Source organism: Sceloporus undulatus, chromosome 11 (genome assembly GCF_019175285.1).
Source record: "Sceloporus undulatus isolate JIND9_A2432 ecotype Alabama chromosome 11, SceUnd_v1.1, whole genome shotgun sequence".
NCBI classification, from domain to species: Eukaryota; Metazoa; Chordata; class Lepidosauria; order Squamata; family Phrynosomatidae; genus Sceloporus; species Sceloporus undulatus.
The window spans coordinates 5118372-5138448 of NC_056532.1; the positions used below are offsets into that span (position 1 = coordinate 5118372).

Genomic DNA, 20077 nt, shown 5'->3' on the forward strand with positions numbered 1-20077 from the left:
AGTCTATACTTCAGTATTGAAAAAGCCAACAACCTTCTCAAAATATTGCCCCAAGCTTTATTGGATGAGCGTATTGAAAGAAGGCCATGATTACGTGGACAATCCTTACTTTGGGGCTACCTTCCTTCCATTCAGTGGAAGACCCCAAGTCTCAAGTTTGGCGCAAAGGGTTTGCTTTCTTACAAAACCCCTGAATTCATGATCTTTGAGCCGGACGCTCAGTACAGTTTTAAGTGTCCCGAAACCCGGTCCACGATGTCGGCCGGCCCCGGTCCGATGCCCAGGACTGTCCTGGATCCTGGGGCGATCTGAGTGCGACCGGCGTCTTGGATCAAACTGACCGATAGCCCCAAGCCTTTCGCTTCGGCCAGGAGCTGCGCGAGGGTCTCTTCGTCGGGGGCTTTGACCACCACCTTTGGCTGCCCGCAATACTCCCATTGCCTGAGGAGTTCGGGGTTTCTGCGCTGGAGCTGTTTGTACGCGGAAACGGCGGCATGGGCGCACTGGGCGGCCACTTTGCCCTTCCCCATCTTCAGGTCGGTGCGGACCACCATCACCATCTTGAATTCGCCAGATTCCCCCATGACGCTGGCTTCATTGCCCAGTTCATTGGTGACCGGCGCTGTTGTTCGGGGTTTGGGCGTCCGGAAGAAGCGGGAACGGAGGCTCCAGCCCAGGCAAACCCCACAGGCGACGCTGGCCACGATCCCAAAAAGCCCCGGTTTGGAAAGATAGTCCATAGAGGCGCCTCTGGAGATGGAAAAGGAAACAGTTGTAAGGGTATGGCAGAGAAACAGTCCTAGGCCCAAAACACACTGTAAAAGTAATCCAGTTTGACTGCCTTAACTGCCCTGGCTCAGTGCTGGGGAATCCTGGGAATTGTAGGCCTGTTACAGACAGCCAAAATAAAGCTGCTTCGAGTCACAGTGGAAGTACGGTGTTTCAATGATGCATGCGTCCTAAGAGTCCAGAAGTCGCACCAAAGCCACGCTCCAGCCCTAAGGAGCTTCCGGACTCTTAGGACGCATGCATAATTGAAACACCGTACCTCCACTGTGACTCGAAGCTGTCTGTAACAGGCCGTAGTTTGTTAGTGCAAAACCTCTTCAGTCCAGGCTTCTTGGGGGAGAGAGAAAGGCGGCACGAGAAACAGAATAGGCAAAACCACTGCACCAGGCGTGTGTCTGTGTGCATTATATACATATCTATGTATGATATATACATACATATATATTCTATCTATCTATCTGTTAGAACCATAGAATCGTAGAGTTGGAAGCGACAGACCACAGGGGCCACACAGTCCAACCCTATCCTGGCATGCAGGAACTCCCATATCCGCCTGGATTCCTTGTGATTGGGTGGGCTATAAATGAATCATTATCTATCTATCTATCTATCTATCTATCTATCTATCTAATATCTATACACACACACATATGATATATATATATATATATATACACATATTTATTTTATACATATACATATATATTATATATACAAAAATTATGTTACAATATATACACACATATATATAAACACGCATATACATACCATTATATATATGTATTTTAATACATATACAAATATATATATATTATGTATATACATATAATATATATATATATGCACATATTTAATATATATATAATCTACATACACACACATACCATTATATATATATGTATGTATTTTATTACATATACAAACACACACATATATTATGTATATACATATAATATATATATATATATATGTTATATATATATATAGATATATATACACACACATGCCATTATATATATATATATATATGTATGTATGTATGTATTTTATTACATATACAAACACACACACATATTATGTATATACATATAATATATATATGTTATATATACATATTTTAATATATATATATATATATACTTGTATATACACATACACACATGCCATTATATATGTATATGTGTGTGTGTATTTTATTACATATACAAACACACATATATTATGTATATACATATAATATATATATGTTATATATATATATATATACACATATTTTATATATATATATATATATATATATATATACACACACACACATGCCATTTTATATATATATGTATTTTATTACATATACAAACAAACACACACATATATATATATAATATATATATATATACACACATGCCATTTTATATATATATATATATATATATGTATTTTATTACATATACAAACACACACACATATATTATGTATATGCATATATAAAATATATATACTGTATACACATATTATATATATATATATATATATATATACATACATACTGTATACACAGATTATATATATATATATAATTACACACACATACCATTATATATAATATATATGCATTTTATATGTACCAAGACACACACACATATATATATACATATACATATAATCTTATATGCTCTGATACCGAATATAAGCCCAGTAGCCCCATTGATTACTCTTGCCACCTGGGCCTTCCTTCTGGGAGAAGGGAAGCCAGCGCTCCCACTCCGAGAGCCTCTTCTCCAACTGCCGCCTCTTCCGCTGCCTCTGTCTTCGCCGGTTGCCACGTTCCGTGACGTCACGCGCCCGCCGCCCAATCGGGACCCAGCGCGTGTGCCTTTTTTTTCTCCTCCTCCAGCCAATCGCCTTCTCCCGAGGCGGGGGAGGGCTTTTAGCAACCGCACGGCCAATCAAAAGGCTGAGCGGGTGGGACTTTCTTCCCTCCTCCCTTTCTCCTCCACACGCGAAAGACCAATCGCCTTTCCCTCTGGAACAGGTCGGCCAATCAAAAGACGAGGCGGGGCTGGCGTTTGTGCCTCAGTCACGAGCCAACCAATCGCCTCTCTGCCTCCCGACATAGGGGCGGGCTTTAGGAACAAGGCGGCCAATCAAAAGACCAAGAGAGTGGGCCTTTTCCCCCGTCCTGACAGACTAGCCAATCGCCTTTCTCTCTTCCAAGATAGGGGTGGGCTTTAGGGATAGGTCGGCCAATCAAAAGACGGAGCGGGATAGCATTGATTCCCTTAGTGAGGGACTAGTAGTCAATCGCCTTTCCCATTCGCAACAAAGGGGCGGGTTTTAGCAGCAGAGTGGCCAATCAAAAGACGAAACGCGTGTGTCTTTTTTAACCGGCGTGAGCAGCTAACCAATCATATTTCCCTCTCTCAACATAGGGGCGGGCTTTAGGTACAGGGCAACCAATCAAAAGGCATCCGACGCTCTACAGGCCGCGTCTCTTTCCTCCATATTACTTTGCCTTCACGGGGCGAGGAAGTGACGATACAAAAGAGGCGGAGCCAGGCAAAGGCCTCTCCCCCGACTTCCGGGTTGGCCTGGGTCCAGGAGAAGGGAGAAGAGGAGGAGAAGAAGCCGGCAAAAGGATAAGCAGAAGACGAAGAAGAAGGCGCCGGACTGAGGAGAAGCGAGGTAAGTGGGGCCTGAGGCGCCGGTTGAGCTACGGGGGCCGACGAGGGACACAGCGAGGAAAACCCGAATCGTGCTTTTATTCCTTTTAACCTCATAATAGCCCCTTTTCCCTTCTATTTGTGGCTTATTTCTGCCAGGAAAGGACTCTTTCCTTCTCAAATGCCCCCTTCTCCCTTTCCTTTTTTTCAGGGGAGGTGAAATGGGGTCTAATTTACCTCAGTTTCCCGGCAAATGGTGGTCTTAGATGGCGACAAAAGCAACAGATATGGCTTTTACAAAGGAGAGAAAAAGCTCTCATCTTGGCTTCCTTTACTCCTCAGAACCTTCTCTTTCCCCTCACGCTTCTCCCCTCAGTGTCTCGGTTCTCCCAATGTTCCTCCTCACAACAACAACCCTGTGAGGTAGGCCGCCTAGGATAAAGGGACGATATTTGTAAGCGGGTGGGACCCTATGGGCAAGCATTCCCCAATGGGTCCCTATGGGCGAGCATTCCCCAATGGGTCCCTGTGGGCAAGCATTCCCCATTGGGTCCCTGTGGGCAAGCATTCCCCAATGGGTCCCTGTGGGCAAGCATTCCCCAATGGGTCCCTGTGGGCAAGTATGGTTTCCCTATCGGCAAGGACTGCCATTTGTTTTAATATGTGCCAGCGGTCCCAAAGTGGATTCTTTCTGCAATGTGTTTTGGACCAGAGAGAGGTGTGGATTTGTATGGCTCAGAGAGAGTGTGTTGTTGTAACTCTTGGGGTATCTACAACTAGATGGTACTGTAAGGAAAGGAGCATATGTCCTGCCATAATTCTCTCCTTTGGTCATCTGAAATGTCATGTGAGGTCAAACCATGAGAAATACTATCAAGTACTGTATCGTTTCTTATTTCCATCAAGGATACTGAACAGAACCTCCACAGCCCAGGAATACAAGAGAACTGACAAAACCATAGGAAAACCCTATGAAACGAATGGGGTCACCACAACAGGTGCCTTGAAGACACATATACAGCAAGTTAATGCGAAACTTGGTGACAAAACCCGTTACTTGTGTTTTGTAATGAGTTGCGCACATCTTGGCGCTACATCGACCGACCCTGGCTGCCTCCACACTGCCGAAATAATCCAGTTTGACACCGCTTTGACCGCCAATGCTCACTATGGTGGGCCCTCAGTAGATGCTGGGGTTTGGTTCCTGGACTTCCCACGACGGATACCAACATCCGTGGATGCTCAAATCCCATTACAAAACAATGCTTATTGGGAGTTATATATAGTTTTGAATGCTTTGAATCCGTGGATAAAAATATGGAGGGCAGATTGTGGGATTAGTAGTTTTGTGAGACATTTTGTGAGTCCTCTGGCGCCACAACAAAACTACAGTTCCTAGAATTGCTTAGCATTGGACCATGGCACTTAAAGCGGTGGCAGATTTAATTATTTCTGCAATGCGGATGCAGCTTTTCTCTCTTCAAAGAGTCAGTTCCAGGTAGAATATACGTATCTCCTTTCTCCTCTGTACCTTCACACCTGAACAGTTCCTTGCCTCTACTATTTGCTCCCTCTGGTGTATGAATATTGCATCGTTCCCAACCAGAGCCTTAGTAGTCATTTCGAAGGAAGGTGTTTGAATAAATGCCGATGGGACCTACAAAGTTTAGAGTTCTGGGGTGTGATTGTAGTGTACATATTATATCTTTGAGGTTGTTATAGAGATAAGAGTTACCGGTAGCTTCAGATCTGTGTAAAGGGGTGGCAATGAATTATGAAAATAGGCAAGTTTGTGGTTGTGTTTAAGCCAACTCTGTGTGTGTTCCCTCAGCGATTCTTGCCGTTGTCCTGTCAAGTGAGGTCAGGCATCTCCCACTGGAGTAAGTCAAAGGCTGAGGAGGGAGCAAGCTTGTTTTCTGCTGCTCCAGAGACTAAGATCCGGAGCAATGGAGGCAAGCTCCAGGAAAAGAGATTCCAGCTCAACATTAGGAGGAACATCCTGACAGTAAGGTCTGTTCGACAGTGGAACATACTCCTTCCTTGGAGTGCAGTGGAGTCTCCCTCCTTGGAGGTCTTCAAGCAGAGGCTGGATGTCCATCTGTCGGGGATGCTTTGATTGTGATTTCCTGCATGGCAGAATGGGGTTGGACTGGATGCCCCTTGGGGTCTCTTCCAACTCTATGATTCTACCAGTTGTCGGTTATGGATTCTGGTTTGGCAGCGACTCTGCTTTCAGTGGGAAGCGTGGGTCTTTCCTTAGCCGAAGTGGTTTGCGATCTCTTTATCGAACGTAAAAGAGAAACGGGAAATCGTAAAGAAAGCAATAGGTTATCTCTTGCAAACTGGGGTTATAGGACAGGTATCTTGGAATAAGAGATTTCAAGGGCATGTATTCCATCTTGTTCATGGTACTGAGGAGCAGCGGGACATACCGTCCTGTGTTACTGTATATACTCGACTATAAGTCGACCTCATGTATAAGTCGAGAGCAGGTTTGGGGTTTTGATCTGACCCATGGATAAGTCGGGGGTAAAATTTAGGGGCGTATAATGAAGGATGTAAAGGACAAAGCAAAGGAAAACAATGCCGGCAAACGTACAAGATTCCAGCAGACATAACTATTTGTGCTCATACTAAAGGCTGGACGGATGAGAGAGTAGAAGGGACCAGTGTTTCCATATATATACAGTGGTGCCTCGGGTTACGAAATTAATTCGTTCCGCCATTCCTTTCGTAACCCGAAAATTTCGTAACCCGAAACACTTTTCCGTTAGCACTGGAAAGCCTATAGCTGCACTTTGCAGCATTTGAATTTCGCGCCGATATTTCGTAACCCGAAACAGTTTTTGCCAATCCAACTTTTTCGTATCCCGGAAATTTCGTAACCCGATCATTTCGTATCCCGAGGCACCACTGTATATGTATATATTACTTACATTGACCCATGGATAAGTCGTCTGAGGTTTTGGGGGTCCATTTTTTAACCTAAATTTGTAGACTTATCCATGAGTATATGCAGTAGATTTAAAATTCTTGAACGTCTTTCCAAAAGGTTCAGGATGGAAACATTATAAACCATCAGGGAGAGTGTGGAAGCCAATGTTTGGATGGTATGGATCGATTTAAAAGCAGCACATTGCCAACGACAATGGCTGAGACTGTATCGCAGTCAATGGTACGTAGCTTTACGCAAAACCTAAATAGCAGAGGCACAACAAAACCGCGTCATAGCTTTATGCAAAACCTAAATAGCAGAGGTGCGACAAAACTGCGTCAGTGAGCCGCAAAGATGCGTTACAGGGCACCAGAAGGAGAGCCCTGATATGCAACAGGCACCGACACAGATCAGGACATAATGCGCATTGGTAACTCCTGTAGGTGTCATTGCGCTGTGGGCGCTGTTGTGTGGTAATGTCACAGCAGCCCCTTGGTTAATGTGGAGATTGTACAGCTGTTTCCATTCTGTTTCTGATACGCTTAAGGCCACTTATGACAATGGAAGTCCCCAACAGAATGCCAGCTAGAATATATCAATACTACTGTGCCAGTTTTGCTGGGAAGTGGGTTGGCAAGGAGAAAAATAGCAACACAAGCAGCTGTTTGCAAGTGCCATAAAGGGCATGAGGCAGTGTTGTCTGTGCTGCAGATTGCTTTCTGTGATCTCAGCACTTAGTTGGTTCACGGTTCCACTTTGTGGGTCTGAAGTACACTGTGCTTGTGGGAATGGTTGTTTCAAAAGAAGTAATTGCTCAGAGGTAGTTCAAAGTCTCCCAAGAGTACCAAAGGCCAATATGATTCTGGCATTGTACAAGTTTCTCTTTGAGTTGTTAGGCTTTCTCTCTGAATTCCTTTACCTTTGCCAATGATCATTTCTTTCCCATCATTTGAGCTTTAGGTCGGTTTTACGTCACTTGTGCCAAAAAAACGCAATAGCAAGATAACCAGGACAGGGAAGAATAAGGTTGAGAACCAGTGGGCCTCCATATATTGTTGGACCTGAACCTCCATTATCCCCAGCCAGCATGGTTCATGGCCTGAGATGATGGGAATTGTAGTCCAACAACATCTGGAGGGGAGACTTTCCCCCACAGTTGGTATATAGAGGAAAGATGACAGATACTTTAATTCTGAATGCTTTGGGAAGGATTCACTAGCTTCAGTCCATCTAACTCTTTGTCCATCTCTTTATTTACTGTGTACCCCACCTTTTTTCAAGACTAGGACTCAAGGCTGCTTACAAAAGGCAGAAGAGTACAATATAAACGCATATGGTTAAAAACACACAAGCTAAGATTAAAAGGGTATGAAACTCACAACAGAACAAGGATACTTAAAACAAAAGGTAAAGACAGTACAGTATTATGAAAGGCCTTCTCTTGTTAAGACTCAGTTCTCAAATGACAATATACAAAGACAACATAGTCTTTGTAAAAGCGAACGCCAAAACGGAGAGCATCTCAGAGGGCTTGCGTTTTCTCTGTCGGAGTTAGCCTGGAAGTCTGTTCCCGCCTTCGCTGATGCGCAGCCTTCATACTTGGGCAATTTCGTTGCCGCAGGACGGAAAAGGAAATATTGCTGAGAGTAAGGAAAGCTGCAATTTTGAAGCTGGTGTTTCTGATTCGGGAGGGACTGGATTCATGAGCTAAATTTAGCCCCTTTTGACTCAGGGATGGAAAAAGAAAAATAGCCAGAGGTTTTCGGAGTGCTATTTCTGCACGGAGTGGCCTGTTTTCCCCTCTTTTATTTGCCCATGTTAAAAAACCAGGGGCTATATGGAATATTCATTTCAAAATGAATTCAATAAGTGGTCCATGTTTTCTTCCAGTGAGTTCCATGTGAGGTGTTTATGGCTCTCTTCTTGCTGTTTATCCATATTGTGGACCAAATGGTCTCTTGTCCAAAGTAGAAGTTAAGCACCAGGGCAATTGGATGTTGTGGCAACCCTTTTTGTTTTAGAATCATGGAATCATGGAATCGTAGCCTCTGCTTAAAGGCCTCCAAAGAAGGAGACTCCACCAGGTAAAGTTTTCCCCTTTGACAACGTTGTCGAATCGTGTCCGACTCTTGTTTTAAAGAGAACCATCACGATCTACACAACCAAAGATTTTGCTACAATCTACAAAACACAGATTGATTTTTCTTCTGAAATTCTTTGCTGGGCTCCGTTGTCCAGTGTATGTTTGCAATATGATCCTTAGGGGCCCTTTCTCTTTTGAGCCCAGCTTTGACGCCTGCATTTTTTGCTGCACATAAAGTCTTTGTGCATCACTTTGTTCAGTGCAGTAATCCAATAGTGACTCCAACTCATGATGTCCTGTTTCTTGGGAACTGGAACGTATATTGAGTATTGAATACCAAAGGTTGGTGGAAGATGGTTGGTAAAAGCTGTCGCAACGCACCTTCATGCCTGCCCCAGTTCTATTATCGGAGTCTTGGAGACCCTATTTGCATCCTTGAAGATTGACAGATGTCAGAGCTTCTTCTGTTGTGTCTCTGTCCTTTCGAAATGTCTTTTTCAGGGAAGCCCATCTGGCTCTAACTGCATTTAAACAGGATATAGAGACCTAGGACACCGCATGTTCAATGACCATATCATGCTAAATGGGGAGGAAAAGAAATTGAGCATTGAACACCAGAAAAGAGCAGACTCGAACGCTGAAGGAAAGCACACATCCCAATACAGCATTCCCTTTCAGCTTCCACTTGTAACTCCAGAAACGTTCAATAGCCTTCTGGTCCGCAGGTTTATTGATTATTCATTGATTAAAATATTTGTAATCTACCTTGTAACCAGCAGCGCTCGGGGCAAGGTACAGTTTGAGACTAAGAAAATGTATCCCTTTGGACTGTGACTCCAAGAGCCACCTTGCCTGGGAACACCTTCTGATAGGCAAAATTACTTTAAAACCATTTCACATTTTGCGATAACGGCAAATTCCCAAGCCCTGGGTGCGATAGGTGACATTGCTTTAAAGCAGCCAAAAGCAATTGCAGACCTGTGATGGTGGATATACTGAAATGGGAAAGGAAATGCCACCCCAGACTTCATGTGCCACCATTTGTTGACCACAAATATACCCCACAGCATCTTGCTCTTCTCAGTTTTATCAGCTTTTCTTATGTCCAGAAACGCTGCCCCAAATATTCACTCTGCTCTCAAAATTTGTCTCCTGTCCCCTTGCATTTGGCCGCATCTAAACTAAAGGAATTAAGTAGTTGGTGAGAAAATACAATGGCATTCCTCCCCGCAGTCATATATATTTGGTTCCCTGGTGTGATTTTTTTCTTACCCTAGGTGAGTGACTAGCTCTAAGCCCATCATCATCATCATCATCATCATCATCATTTTGTAGATCCCATTATCTACTGGCAAGAGTGGACACATTTCCATGCTCCCACCCCTCAAACCGCCAGCCTCAGCCTTGCAAAAATAGGACACCCTGCACTGGCCCAGAATAATGGGTGCCAGCCAAAGGCAGGGTGCCCTCTTGTGCAACTGGATAGCGTGACTTTCTTTCTCTCCAAACCATTGGCTCGTCTTCCCATTCTGAGAGGAAGCCATTGCAACATCAGCAAGGAGAGCCATGAACGGGGCGCTGGGAAAAGAAAACAAAGCTTCTTATGCAATATGTTTGGGATCATCGCCGTGTTTTGTCCCTTCTACCTTTCCAACAGTTAATTTTGTGCCATGCCAGAATGTCACGCTGTGCTGGGATGTCATTTGGTAGTTTGTGTGGTGTGCATTTCTCAGTGTTGGATATGGATACCAAACCTCTCCTGACAGCCGATCTTGGAGCGAAGCCTCCACCTGTTGTCCCAAAGGGTCATTTCAGGATGCATGACTTCCCCGAACTCCTTTCAGAGTCCTACTTAGCTAGCAGGGGTTGAATTTTATTTCTTCCACTGGGATGGTTCCCGCGTTGTTTGCTACCACTCCCAAAGTCCAGTCTTATTTCGGGAAGGTTTTCCCCCTTCTCTTCCCTTCCAAAAAAATTAATGTAAGGATTTCTTTCGCTGCTGCAATCGAAGGGTCTCAAACAGCATCCTAGTGGATACAACTTGGGATGTGAAGACCTGAAGAAATACAGTCTGTCTAGTTTTTGAGACCAAGACTGTAGATATCCCTGCCACCTTGGGCTCAGAGGATGGCAAGCAAAGAGAGGTTTGGACTTCTTGGTGGTGGCACCCTTTTTGTGGGATTTCCTCCCCAATGAGGCGCATCACCCTCCCTGCTTTCTTTCTCTTTAGCATCTTCTTGTTCTTAGTACAGTATCAGCTGATTCAGTCACAGACCTAGATGTTGTAGTGTGCGCTATTGGATTCCTTTCTACCTTTGTAACTTTGTGCTTCTGACTGTTTGGCTTGACTTTTGTGCTGTTGTTAATTTGTTTTCTTGTTTCTTGTGAAGCAGTCTAGGGAACTACCTCCATCGAAGGATGAGGGTATAAGTGAGGGGTATCCAACTTGCGGACCTCCAGATGTTGTCAGACTGCTGCTCCCATCATCCAGCTAGGTTTTTCTCATGCAAGTACAGATTATGCTTTACTGATGCAGCGCGAAACATTTGACCTCACAGATGTTCTGGACTTCAAATCCCAGAAACTCCCGCCATAGGACATGTTCTCCCTCCTCTATGAAAGTAACTTATTTCCCAGTAACCTACTCTAAGGTGAACCTGTGCCAGTTCGGAGTGCCTTTCAGCACTGTCCTAACTCTTGCTCTAATTTTTGTGCTAATTGAATGTTTCCTTTGGGGGTTTCAGAGCACTAAAATATCTTTTCTTCATTGCTCCCACCCATCTTGCCTAATAGCTCATTACGAAAATTATTGTCTTAACCTTGTAAAACCAGAGTGCCTCCATAGACCTTCTGGGCAGGTTCTCCTTTTCTGCGTCTCGTAGAGGTATACCAACTTCATCTTTGGAAAACTTTATTTATTCCATTCGCAAGCATGCGGAGATTATGTCTTAGGGAATCTTTCTGTTTACTGGGGATTGGGAATAGGAAAGAAAATTGTGAGAACCTGGTTTAAAAATGCAGTTTTTGATGCCAGGGAGAGGGGTGTGTGTTCGGTTTCCTCAGGTCTTACCTACTGGAACTGGCCATCGGCGGGGAGAGGAGAAAGAAGTTTATGGCCTGTTACAGACTGCCAAAATAAAGCTGCTTCGGGTCTCTTTGGAGGCATGCTATTTAAATGATGCATGCAGCCTAAGAATCCGGAAGCCGCACCAAAAGCTGCACTCTGGTGCTTAGGAATGGAGTGTGGCTTTGGCGCAACCTCCGGACTCTTAGGACCCAGGCGTCATTTAAATAGCATACTTCCAAAGAGACCCGAAGCAGCTTTATTTTGGCAGTCTCTAACAGGCCTATTTTAATTGTGAAAGGTTTCTTTGCCGCTGCAAACAGTTGGAATATGCCTTTTGTGATAAGACGGTTCTGTTTCCTTATCAATGCTGTTCACTCATTAATTCTGTTTGCACATCAATCCTGGCTTCTGTGGCTGCTTTGTGCTTTTTAACTTGCGTACTGTCAAGCTTGTTAAATTCAGGTCTGGGGTTGGATAACAGAACTGACTTTCAGTAAGCAGATTTATTCCTTTCGTATGTCAATACTAACCGATCATTGTAAAGACCTGAAAAACTTATATCAAGCTACACAGCCCTTTGGAGATTTAGGGTCACCATTTGCATGTTTCTGGATCCTATTATATTCTAGCCTGCTCTGACAACTTTATATAAATATAGTCCATAACCTAAAGCTTTAATATCCCATTGTATTGTATTCATAGAAATGGAATGATATTCGTGAATGCTCATGTTAAAATTTAAATCGGTTAGTCTTAACATGCTGTTAGGTTTCTTTTTCCTGCCTATACACATTCCTCTTTTTCTTTTTAGGGTGGATAAGAATGCCTTAGTTTTCCTTCCTCCGATTTTCCTCTCAGTGTAAAAAGGGAGTATTAATCAAATATTGTCTTTTGAATTTGCCTTATGCAAATCCTCTTGGTAGCTTGAATATGCCTTAGTCTGCCTTATGCATGGGAAATGCATATGGACCCGCATTGGTGGTGATGGGGTATTATGAAACTTGCAGTGCAATAACATCAGGAAGGCCACATGTTCTGCATTCCTGACACATAGCAGACAAGATTCATACACAATGTATGCGTCCTGGCACAAGGTTGGGAAACCTCTTGTCTGTGTGGTCTGGATGTGTCCCACAGGGATTTCCATATCCAATTCACGAGATGCCTCTGCTTCTTCAGCTCTTATTTCCAGCCAGTGAATAAAGATAAGAGGCTGTTTTAAATGCTAGAAAGCTGGTGCGAGGAATTTGCGCTTTGATTTGCAGTCTGGAAAGATGTTGCAGTGATGTTTGCTCTGGAGCAGAAATGCTGTTCTGCACATCTGGCTGCTTCCACAGTTGGAATACCTCCTCTCCCCCAAACTTCTTCACAAATGGGAATTTAATCTTTGGGCTGGAGACGTTTTCCTACCTCTTTCACATAAGTAACTTTCTTTTTAAGGAGATCAGATCTTTTGGTCCTCGGATAATTCATCCAGAAGAGGCAAATGTGACCAAGTCTGATAGCAGTGTGAAGTCGAAGGCTTTCATGTCTAGAATCCATAGTCATTTGTGGGTTTTTCAGGCTATGTGGCCATGTTCTAGAAGAGTTTGTTTCTGACGCTTCGCCGGTATCTGTGGCTGGCATCTTCAGAGAAATAGTCATTTATAATATTGTAAAGATGCCAGCCGCAGATGCTGGCGATACATCTGAAACAAACTCTTTTAGAACATGGCCACATAGCCCAAGAAACCCACAAAAGATATCTGATAGTAGTCTTCAAATATAGTAGTCTTCAAATAGCTGAAGGGCTGTTTGAACCTGTATTGCTTGGACTGGTAAGAGCTGAACCAACGGTTTCAAATTTGCCGCTTAGATCATTGTATGCACCATGGACCATCTTACAGCCTAAGCCTCTTCACAAGGTTATGCGCCGCACTTAGCTTCTCGAAAGAAGGACAGGTATTGAAAAATGAGATATGTTTTGGACGCAGAAACTGCCTGATCTTTTGGTATGTAATTTCACAGCCTTGATTTCAGGTGACTGGCCTTTGCTGCGGTTGCAGGCAAAGTGTTATTTAAAACAACCAGTCATTGTCTTCCAAAAGACATAACATTCTGGGACGTGCCAAGGCTGAAGCGTGCATTGTTGTGATGGAAAGACACAGGCAACAAAGTGACCCTTGTAGGCAGAAGTTGGTATGTAAATAACATAAATGGGACACTTGGAGATGAAATGAGGGGGCAAGCAGTGGTCATCCTTCTTTCTCCCCATCCGTCATCCAAGAACATTTAAAATAACCTGCCTCGTATTCATTCCTGTCTATACTCACACAATTTGCCTTGCCTTTGGTGCATTGCTCGCATGGCTGAGCATGATTTCAATATTGTTTTAACAAATATAGAAGATGTTCTCCCTTGAGTCAGCAGACGCGATCCGCTCCGCATCTTGAATGCTGACAATTGGAAATATTTGTTATATCCTTCCGATTTCAGTGGTATAGAGCAACTCACAGGCTTCCTCTCTTCTCCAGTACCTGAGAAGCTCTAATGTCTGTGCTCCTGTTTTAGGTCAAACCCATCGGACTATAATTTACCAACCTGGACAGACTGGATTTAGTCTCTTTACTACAAGCCAGCCAACTTCAGACCATAAACCTAGCTTGTTGACACTAACCTTAGTTATGATTAACTGAAGTTTAGGTTTTGGTGGACCTTCTGTTAAACCATCTCACATAAATGTGTGCTTTTGCAATGGAGCAAATCTCTATTGAATGCTCTTGTTATCTCTTTCCTCCCCACTTAAGGTTCCCAGAAGTGACTGATCTATGAAATGGCAGAGAATGGAACAGATTGTGACCAGAGGCACATAAAAATGGGCAAAGAACAGCACAATGGAAACTTTACAGGTATGGCCTGCAGATCCCAGTCCATCTGTGTCTGATGATGATGATGATACAGCCTCCCTTTATACAAATGCTAGCTACTAATACTGATAAATGAGCCAAGTTTGATACAGCCTGGAATGATGTCCAGAGTAGGCTCACATTCACAAAATTTGGCCTGGAGAAGACAAGGGTAAGGGGAGGCATAGAATTGTAGAGTTGGAAAAGACCGCAAAGGCCATCCAGTCCAACCCCATTCTGCCATGCAGGAAATCCAAATCAAAGCATCCCCAACAGATGGCCATCTAGCCTCTGTTTAAAGACCTATAAGGAAGGAAACTCCACTACACTCTGAGGGAGGAAGGCATGAGGTGTATGTTGTCATTTCCAACTTATGGTGACCTTAAGTTAAATTCCTCATGGGGTTTTCTTGACAAGGAGGAACTAATACGTTAGGAAGTGGCTCCCATTTTGCTCCCACTCCTGGAGCCATACATACTGCCTTGATCTCTTTGCAAGAAGTGATTGTGTGTGTGTGTGTGTATACACATACATACATATGTTATGGAAAGAGAGAGGCCGGTATCAACCTATTGGTAGGCTTAATTGCAGTAGAGCCATAGGATCAATAGGATTTACACAAATGTTTCCTCATCATTCAAAGATTGATTAATTGAAGCTATTCAAGTGAAAATATTGCTAGGATTCAGGGAGAAATTCTGTGATCTTCCAAAAAGAGGAAGAAGGTTTCCAAGCTGTTCTGCACTTTGGAGCAAGCCTGAAAACAGAGCAAGGATTTCATAAGGGCAGAACACTGAGTCCCTGAATGTAATTCCGTCAAACAAAAGTGATCTAACCCCAGGGAAGATCAGAGTGAAGATGGATGGGAATTGGTGAATGTTTTCATTTCTGATATTGCCTCTTTGCTAATTCTCCCAATCTCCTTCTCATTTTCTTTTGCAGAACCCTTTTCACTGAGTGAACAGAAGCAAAAAGAGCGAGAAGAGCGCCAGGGCATCGTTCTCTGGAGGAAGCCCCTTGTTACCTTGCAGTATTTTTTCCTGGAAACGTTAATAAACTTGAAAGAATGGACCATAAAGTAAATACTACATGGTGATCATAACGGGATCTGGGTATTTTTCAGAATGAGATGTGCAGAACAGTTAGAGCAAGGCCAACGTCTTGTCATCCACTTTCCTTCGGTCATCCCTTGTCAAGGCCCAGCTCTTTTGTGCCTTGATTAATTCATGGAAATCAATAAATTTGCCTTCCTTCTCATAGCCTTAGGATTCCAACAAAGTCACTAGGTTCCAACTGGACTGGAGGAAACGTTTCTCCACATAACATGTTGTTGACCTGTGAAAATCCCTGCCCCAAGATAGGATCGCATCTTTCAAGGAGAGTACTGTAATGAGTCATTCGTAACTATTAGCCATTATGACTCTTCATTTGTTTATTACATTTGTAGGCTGTCCAGTACAATAATTAAAGTTCTCTGAGTGGTATGCGGCCATTAAAAATATGGAATACAATGATATTTTGGAATACAGCAATAATGCGATAGGGCAATGATTGAAAAGGCATGATAGGGAACCTTTCAACCTCAAAATGTGTTGTACTCCACTCCCACAATACCTTACCTTTGGTCACATTAACGGCATCTGGGAGCTGAAGTCCAAAACGTTGGGTTTTCCCCTCCCTGACATAAACTAATACAAGAGAGAGAAGGCACTTATATATTGAGGATCATGTTTTGGGATGGAGTTTGGGTCCAGGGGTGGTGTTACTCTTTTTTTCTTAGGTCTGAGTCTCTATAAATGCATCATGATTTCTTCTCTCCCTAGGCTATGGCATCGGCGAAGTATCGTGGTGTCTCTTTTACTACTGCTAGCAGTACTTACGTCTGCGTATTATATTGAGGGAGCACATCAACAGGTAAAAACCCTGTGTACAACTTGATACAGTGTTTTCTGTGTGCGCAGAAAGCTTGCCAGCATCTTTTTGAGTTTTGTTCTGGAGGATTTGTTTTCGCCTTTGCGTGGACAATTTTTTAAACAATATCACATTGCTCTCAAAGCAGGGAAGAAACCCAAAACTTCTCCCCTATGACTCTTTTATCTTGACAACAGCAACTGTCATGTTTTAAATTGATTTTATTTGGTTTAAAAGTATTGGTCTTTTAACATGGCAGCTTATTTAATTCTATAGTTTATATATATATGTCTTTAAGTCTCCTACCTTGTTTTGATTCGCATTGTGGGCTGCCTTGGATTTCATGCCGGAGAAAGTCAGGATATAAATTAAATAAATACATACTAAAAACCCATCACTGTCACAAAGCTACCCAAGTGAGAGTTTCTTAGATGAGTGAGGGTTTCACAGAATCCTAGGGCAATCCAATTCAACCTCATTCTGCCATGCAGGAATACACAATCAAAACACTTCCAAGAGAAGGCCATCCACTCTCTGCTGAAAAACCTCCAGAGAAGGAGACTCCACCACAAACTGAGGCTGTATATTTCACTGTTGAATAGTTCTTTGTGTCAGGACGTTCTTCCTAATGTTTTGGTGGACTCTCTTTTCCTGTAGTTTGATCCCATTGTTCTGTGCTCTAGTCTCTGGAGCAGCAGAAAACAAACTTGTATCGGCACGGTGTAATGGTTTGAGTATTGGACTATGACTCTGGAGACCAGGGTTCGAGTCCCAGCTCAGCAGTAGAAATCCATGAGAGTGCTTGGGCAAGTCACAGCTTCTCAGCCTTAAGGGATGGCAATGGCAAACCTCTTGCCAAGGTTCACTTGATAGTTGCCATGATTCAGAAATAACTTGAAGGCACACAGTACACACACACATCATGTCACACCCTTAACCTTCTCTTCTCCAGACTAAACATACCCAGCTCCCTAAGCCACATCTCATAGGGATAGGATACAGACCTTTGAACCTGGTTCTAGAATAGTGTTCAGACCACTGTACCACATTGCTTCTAATTCTTAAATTAACCAGGAATTTAACCCCAGGCTTGGCAGCTTGCTATTAAAAAATGCATTTTTAAAAAATTGGACATTTTGTGATGGGAGTGGAACTGAGGTATCACTGTCGCCTGAGGATCTTAAAACATGAGCAGGCTCATAATGGAAGAGAAGCTGGATCAAAGCCATATCTAGGCAACCTTTTTCACCTTACTGCATTCATAAGCTGGTCTTTTAGACACGATTGGCACTGACTGGCATCTCAAGGCATTTGGCTAAGCTGGTTTCTCTCAGGATGCCCATTTCTTTGCCCAGCACTCAACTTCGGTTTTAAGCCGCAGAATTGCAAAACCCATACATGTCACTAGCTCCTCTTATGCCTTTTCTCAGATTTGCCTAGATTTCCATTTATATGCATTTTGAAATGTGTGACTGTTCCATGAGGATGTCTTGTGAAAATGTCACCTTGCTGTCTTTTCTTTCTTCCCATCCCTGCCCCTTCAGTATGTGCTATATATGGAGAAGAAGTTCTTATGGTGTGCCTACTGGGTAGGCTTAGGCATTCTGTCTTCGGTTGGACTTGGAACCGGTCTTCATACGTTTCTGCTTTACTTGGTGAGTAAAGATGTGGCATTGTGTCTGTGCGCATATAGAAAACATCCTCCATTGACTCAAGCCATCTGTCCATCTAGCTTAGCATTTTCTACATAGCATTGTCTACATTGACGAACACTGACTCTCCAGGGCTTTAGAAAGAGATCTTTCATTCCTTGGATTCTGAGGATTGAAACAGGAACCTTCTCTATAAAGATGGAGTGCTCTACATTGAGCCTCCTCTCCAAATGGTGAGGTACATTTTCACAATAACTAAATTTGATCAAATACAACCAAAATGAACTATTATTGAATGACTGGCAGGCCAGAGGATGTCTGTCCTTGTCATCTGAAATTGTCATTTTCTACTCAAGTAGATTTCCTGCCCTTTTCTCTTTATGAATGTCTGTAAAAATATACTTTCTCCTTTGGAATTGAGTTGGGTGCTTTCTTAGGGATTGCAGAACCTATCTCCGCCTATAGAATGGATGATAAGAAATAAGTGAGATGCTAACCTTGTTGGGTTATCTTCTGTTAGTGGAAAAGCCTGCTGCCTTCAGACTGAACACAGCATTCTTCGCATAGACAAAATGTCTGAAACCTGAAGAGTTCTGTGTGCTGTTGAAAGTGAATGCGCTGGCTTCTCAGACACACATTTGTTTGCTAAAATACATCCTATCCTTTGCTACTTTCTCTGTCCCTAATTTTTCAAAGAGGACTACTGTCTGAAACCACCACACGGTGTCTCTGTGAAATCACTGGACCTTAAAGGAAAGTCGTGTTTTAAAATTAAATAAGGTTGGTCTGTGCTTAGCTTTCTAGCAATGGTTGGGTCACAGTGTTGTTTTATAACAAGACGCTAGAAGGAGCTGTTGTCTTAGCCAGAGATGCTAAAAAGCCTCTCTCTCTTTCTATACTCTGATAGTTTTGGTTTTGCTTTCTTACTGGGATAGACGTGAAAACATGAGGCATGGGCAATGCTCTGAAATGCAGTGTTTTGAACCATGGTTGGGCCACGATATCAAATGACTTTACTTAATTTTGTCTTTGGTGCCTAGAAGTCCTTTTCTCCCATCTTGACACCTCATAGTTATTATTTATTATTATTAACCTTTATTTATGAAGCGCTGTAAATTTACACAGCGCTGTACATGCAATCTTTTTAGTTAGACGGTTCCCTGCCCTTGGGCTTACAGTCTAAAAAGACATGACACAGAAGGAGAAGGGAGTGGTGGAGGGAAAGGGTAAGAGGTCCAGCAGTTCCTCTCTACCTCCAAGGCCTGGACTAAGGCAGATGGACTGGAGGGAGGGCTAATACGTATACAATACATAGCAATACAGGAAATGGTTCGATTGAGGATTTTCTTCATTGAGTGGTATTTGAAATACCTATTTCTGGCATTACTGCCTTATATGTTACTGCTGAGATAGAAAATAGACGTACAGCATCATCTTGGTGTTAAGTCAGGAGGTACGCTACATCTGGAAGTTTCAAAGGTGAAAGCATAGCCTAGGAGAACTATTGTGCTGTTTCACTGAAGCGAGATTGGACTAAAAGAGCAATTATAGGTACATATTTTAGAAGTGTTTCTTCTGTTTGAGATTCCTCCTTTGGGGTTTTCAGGGCGGAACTGAATAGGTTTGCGACACCTTGTGAGATGGGTGGGAATGACTGGTAGAAATAGACCCACGTTCCTCCAGGATGCCTTTATACCTGAAAAGAGTTTTGAACCTGCGCTTCAAGATTAAAACAATTTGAAGTTACAGTTAAAATAATAAAAAGCAATTTAAAAACAATGTGATCAAAACAATGCAGCACATTCTTAAGAGCTCTTTCTTTAATAAACCCTCTCTTCTACGATCTTTCTGTCTTCTCTTGTCCTTCCTTCCTTCCTTCCTTCCCCTCTTTGACTCTTTCTGCCAGCTACTTTTCTCTCTCCTCTTGTACCCTTTGCTCTATCTTTATGCCACTCTCTTTTCTTTCTCTTCCTTCCTTCCTTCCTTCCTTCCTTCCTTCCTTCCTTCCCCTCTTTAACTCTTTCTGCCAGCTACTTTTCTCTCTCCTCTTGTACCCTTTGCTCTATCTTTATGCCACTCTCTTTTCTTTCTCTTC

General features: G+C 42.9%; 2 protein-coding genes across 7 annotated transcripts in view; one reads left to right on the plus strand and one right to left on the minus strand.

Moving 5' to 3' along the window:
* Positions 1-37: 37 nt before the first annotated feature.
* Positions 38-2637, minus strand: PTRH2 (peptidyl-tRNA hydrolase 2). 3 transcript variants are annotated; one of them, XM_042442552.1, is made up of 2 exons: positions 2511-2637; positions 38-750 (listed from the first exon to the last, which is right to left on the minus strand). In XM_042442552.1, exon 2 carries the CDS (start codon positions 738-740, stop codon positions 219-221), a length of 522 nt encoding a protein of 173 aa, XP_042298486.1. In that variant the 5' UTR covers positions 741-750; positions 2511-2637; the 3' UTR covers positions 38-218. The 3 variants fall into 3 exon arrangements, with proteins under 3 accessions (XP_042298486.1, XP_042298487.1, XP_042298488.1); XM_042442553.1 differs by having other exon boundaries at positions 2471-2637; XM_042442554.1 differs by having other exon boundaries at positions 2502-2614.
* Positions 2638-3319: 682 nt separating this feature from the next.
* VMP1 (vacuole membrane protein 1) overlaps positions 3320-20077 on the plus strand; it is a 97331-nt gene continuing 80573 nt past the window's right edge. For 2 of the 4 annotated variants that reach the window (XM_042442264.1, XM_042442267.1), the window contains exons 1-5: positions 3320-3471; positions 14321-14422; positions 15362-15497; positions 16243-16333; positions 17875-17985. In XM_042442264.1, coding sequence (XP_042298198.1) covers positions 14347-14422; positions 15362-15497; positions 16243-16333; positions 17875-17985 — 414 coding nt within the window. In that variant the 5' untranslated portion in view covers positions 3320-3471; positions 14321-14346. Of the gene's footprint in view, positions 3472-10204; positions 10612-10671; positions 10974-14320; positions 14423-15361; positions 15498-16242; positions 16334-17874; positions 17986-20077 lie in introns of those variants that run through there. The other 2 variants (XM_042442266.1, XM_042442265.1) reach the window with 2 other exon arrangements.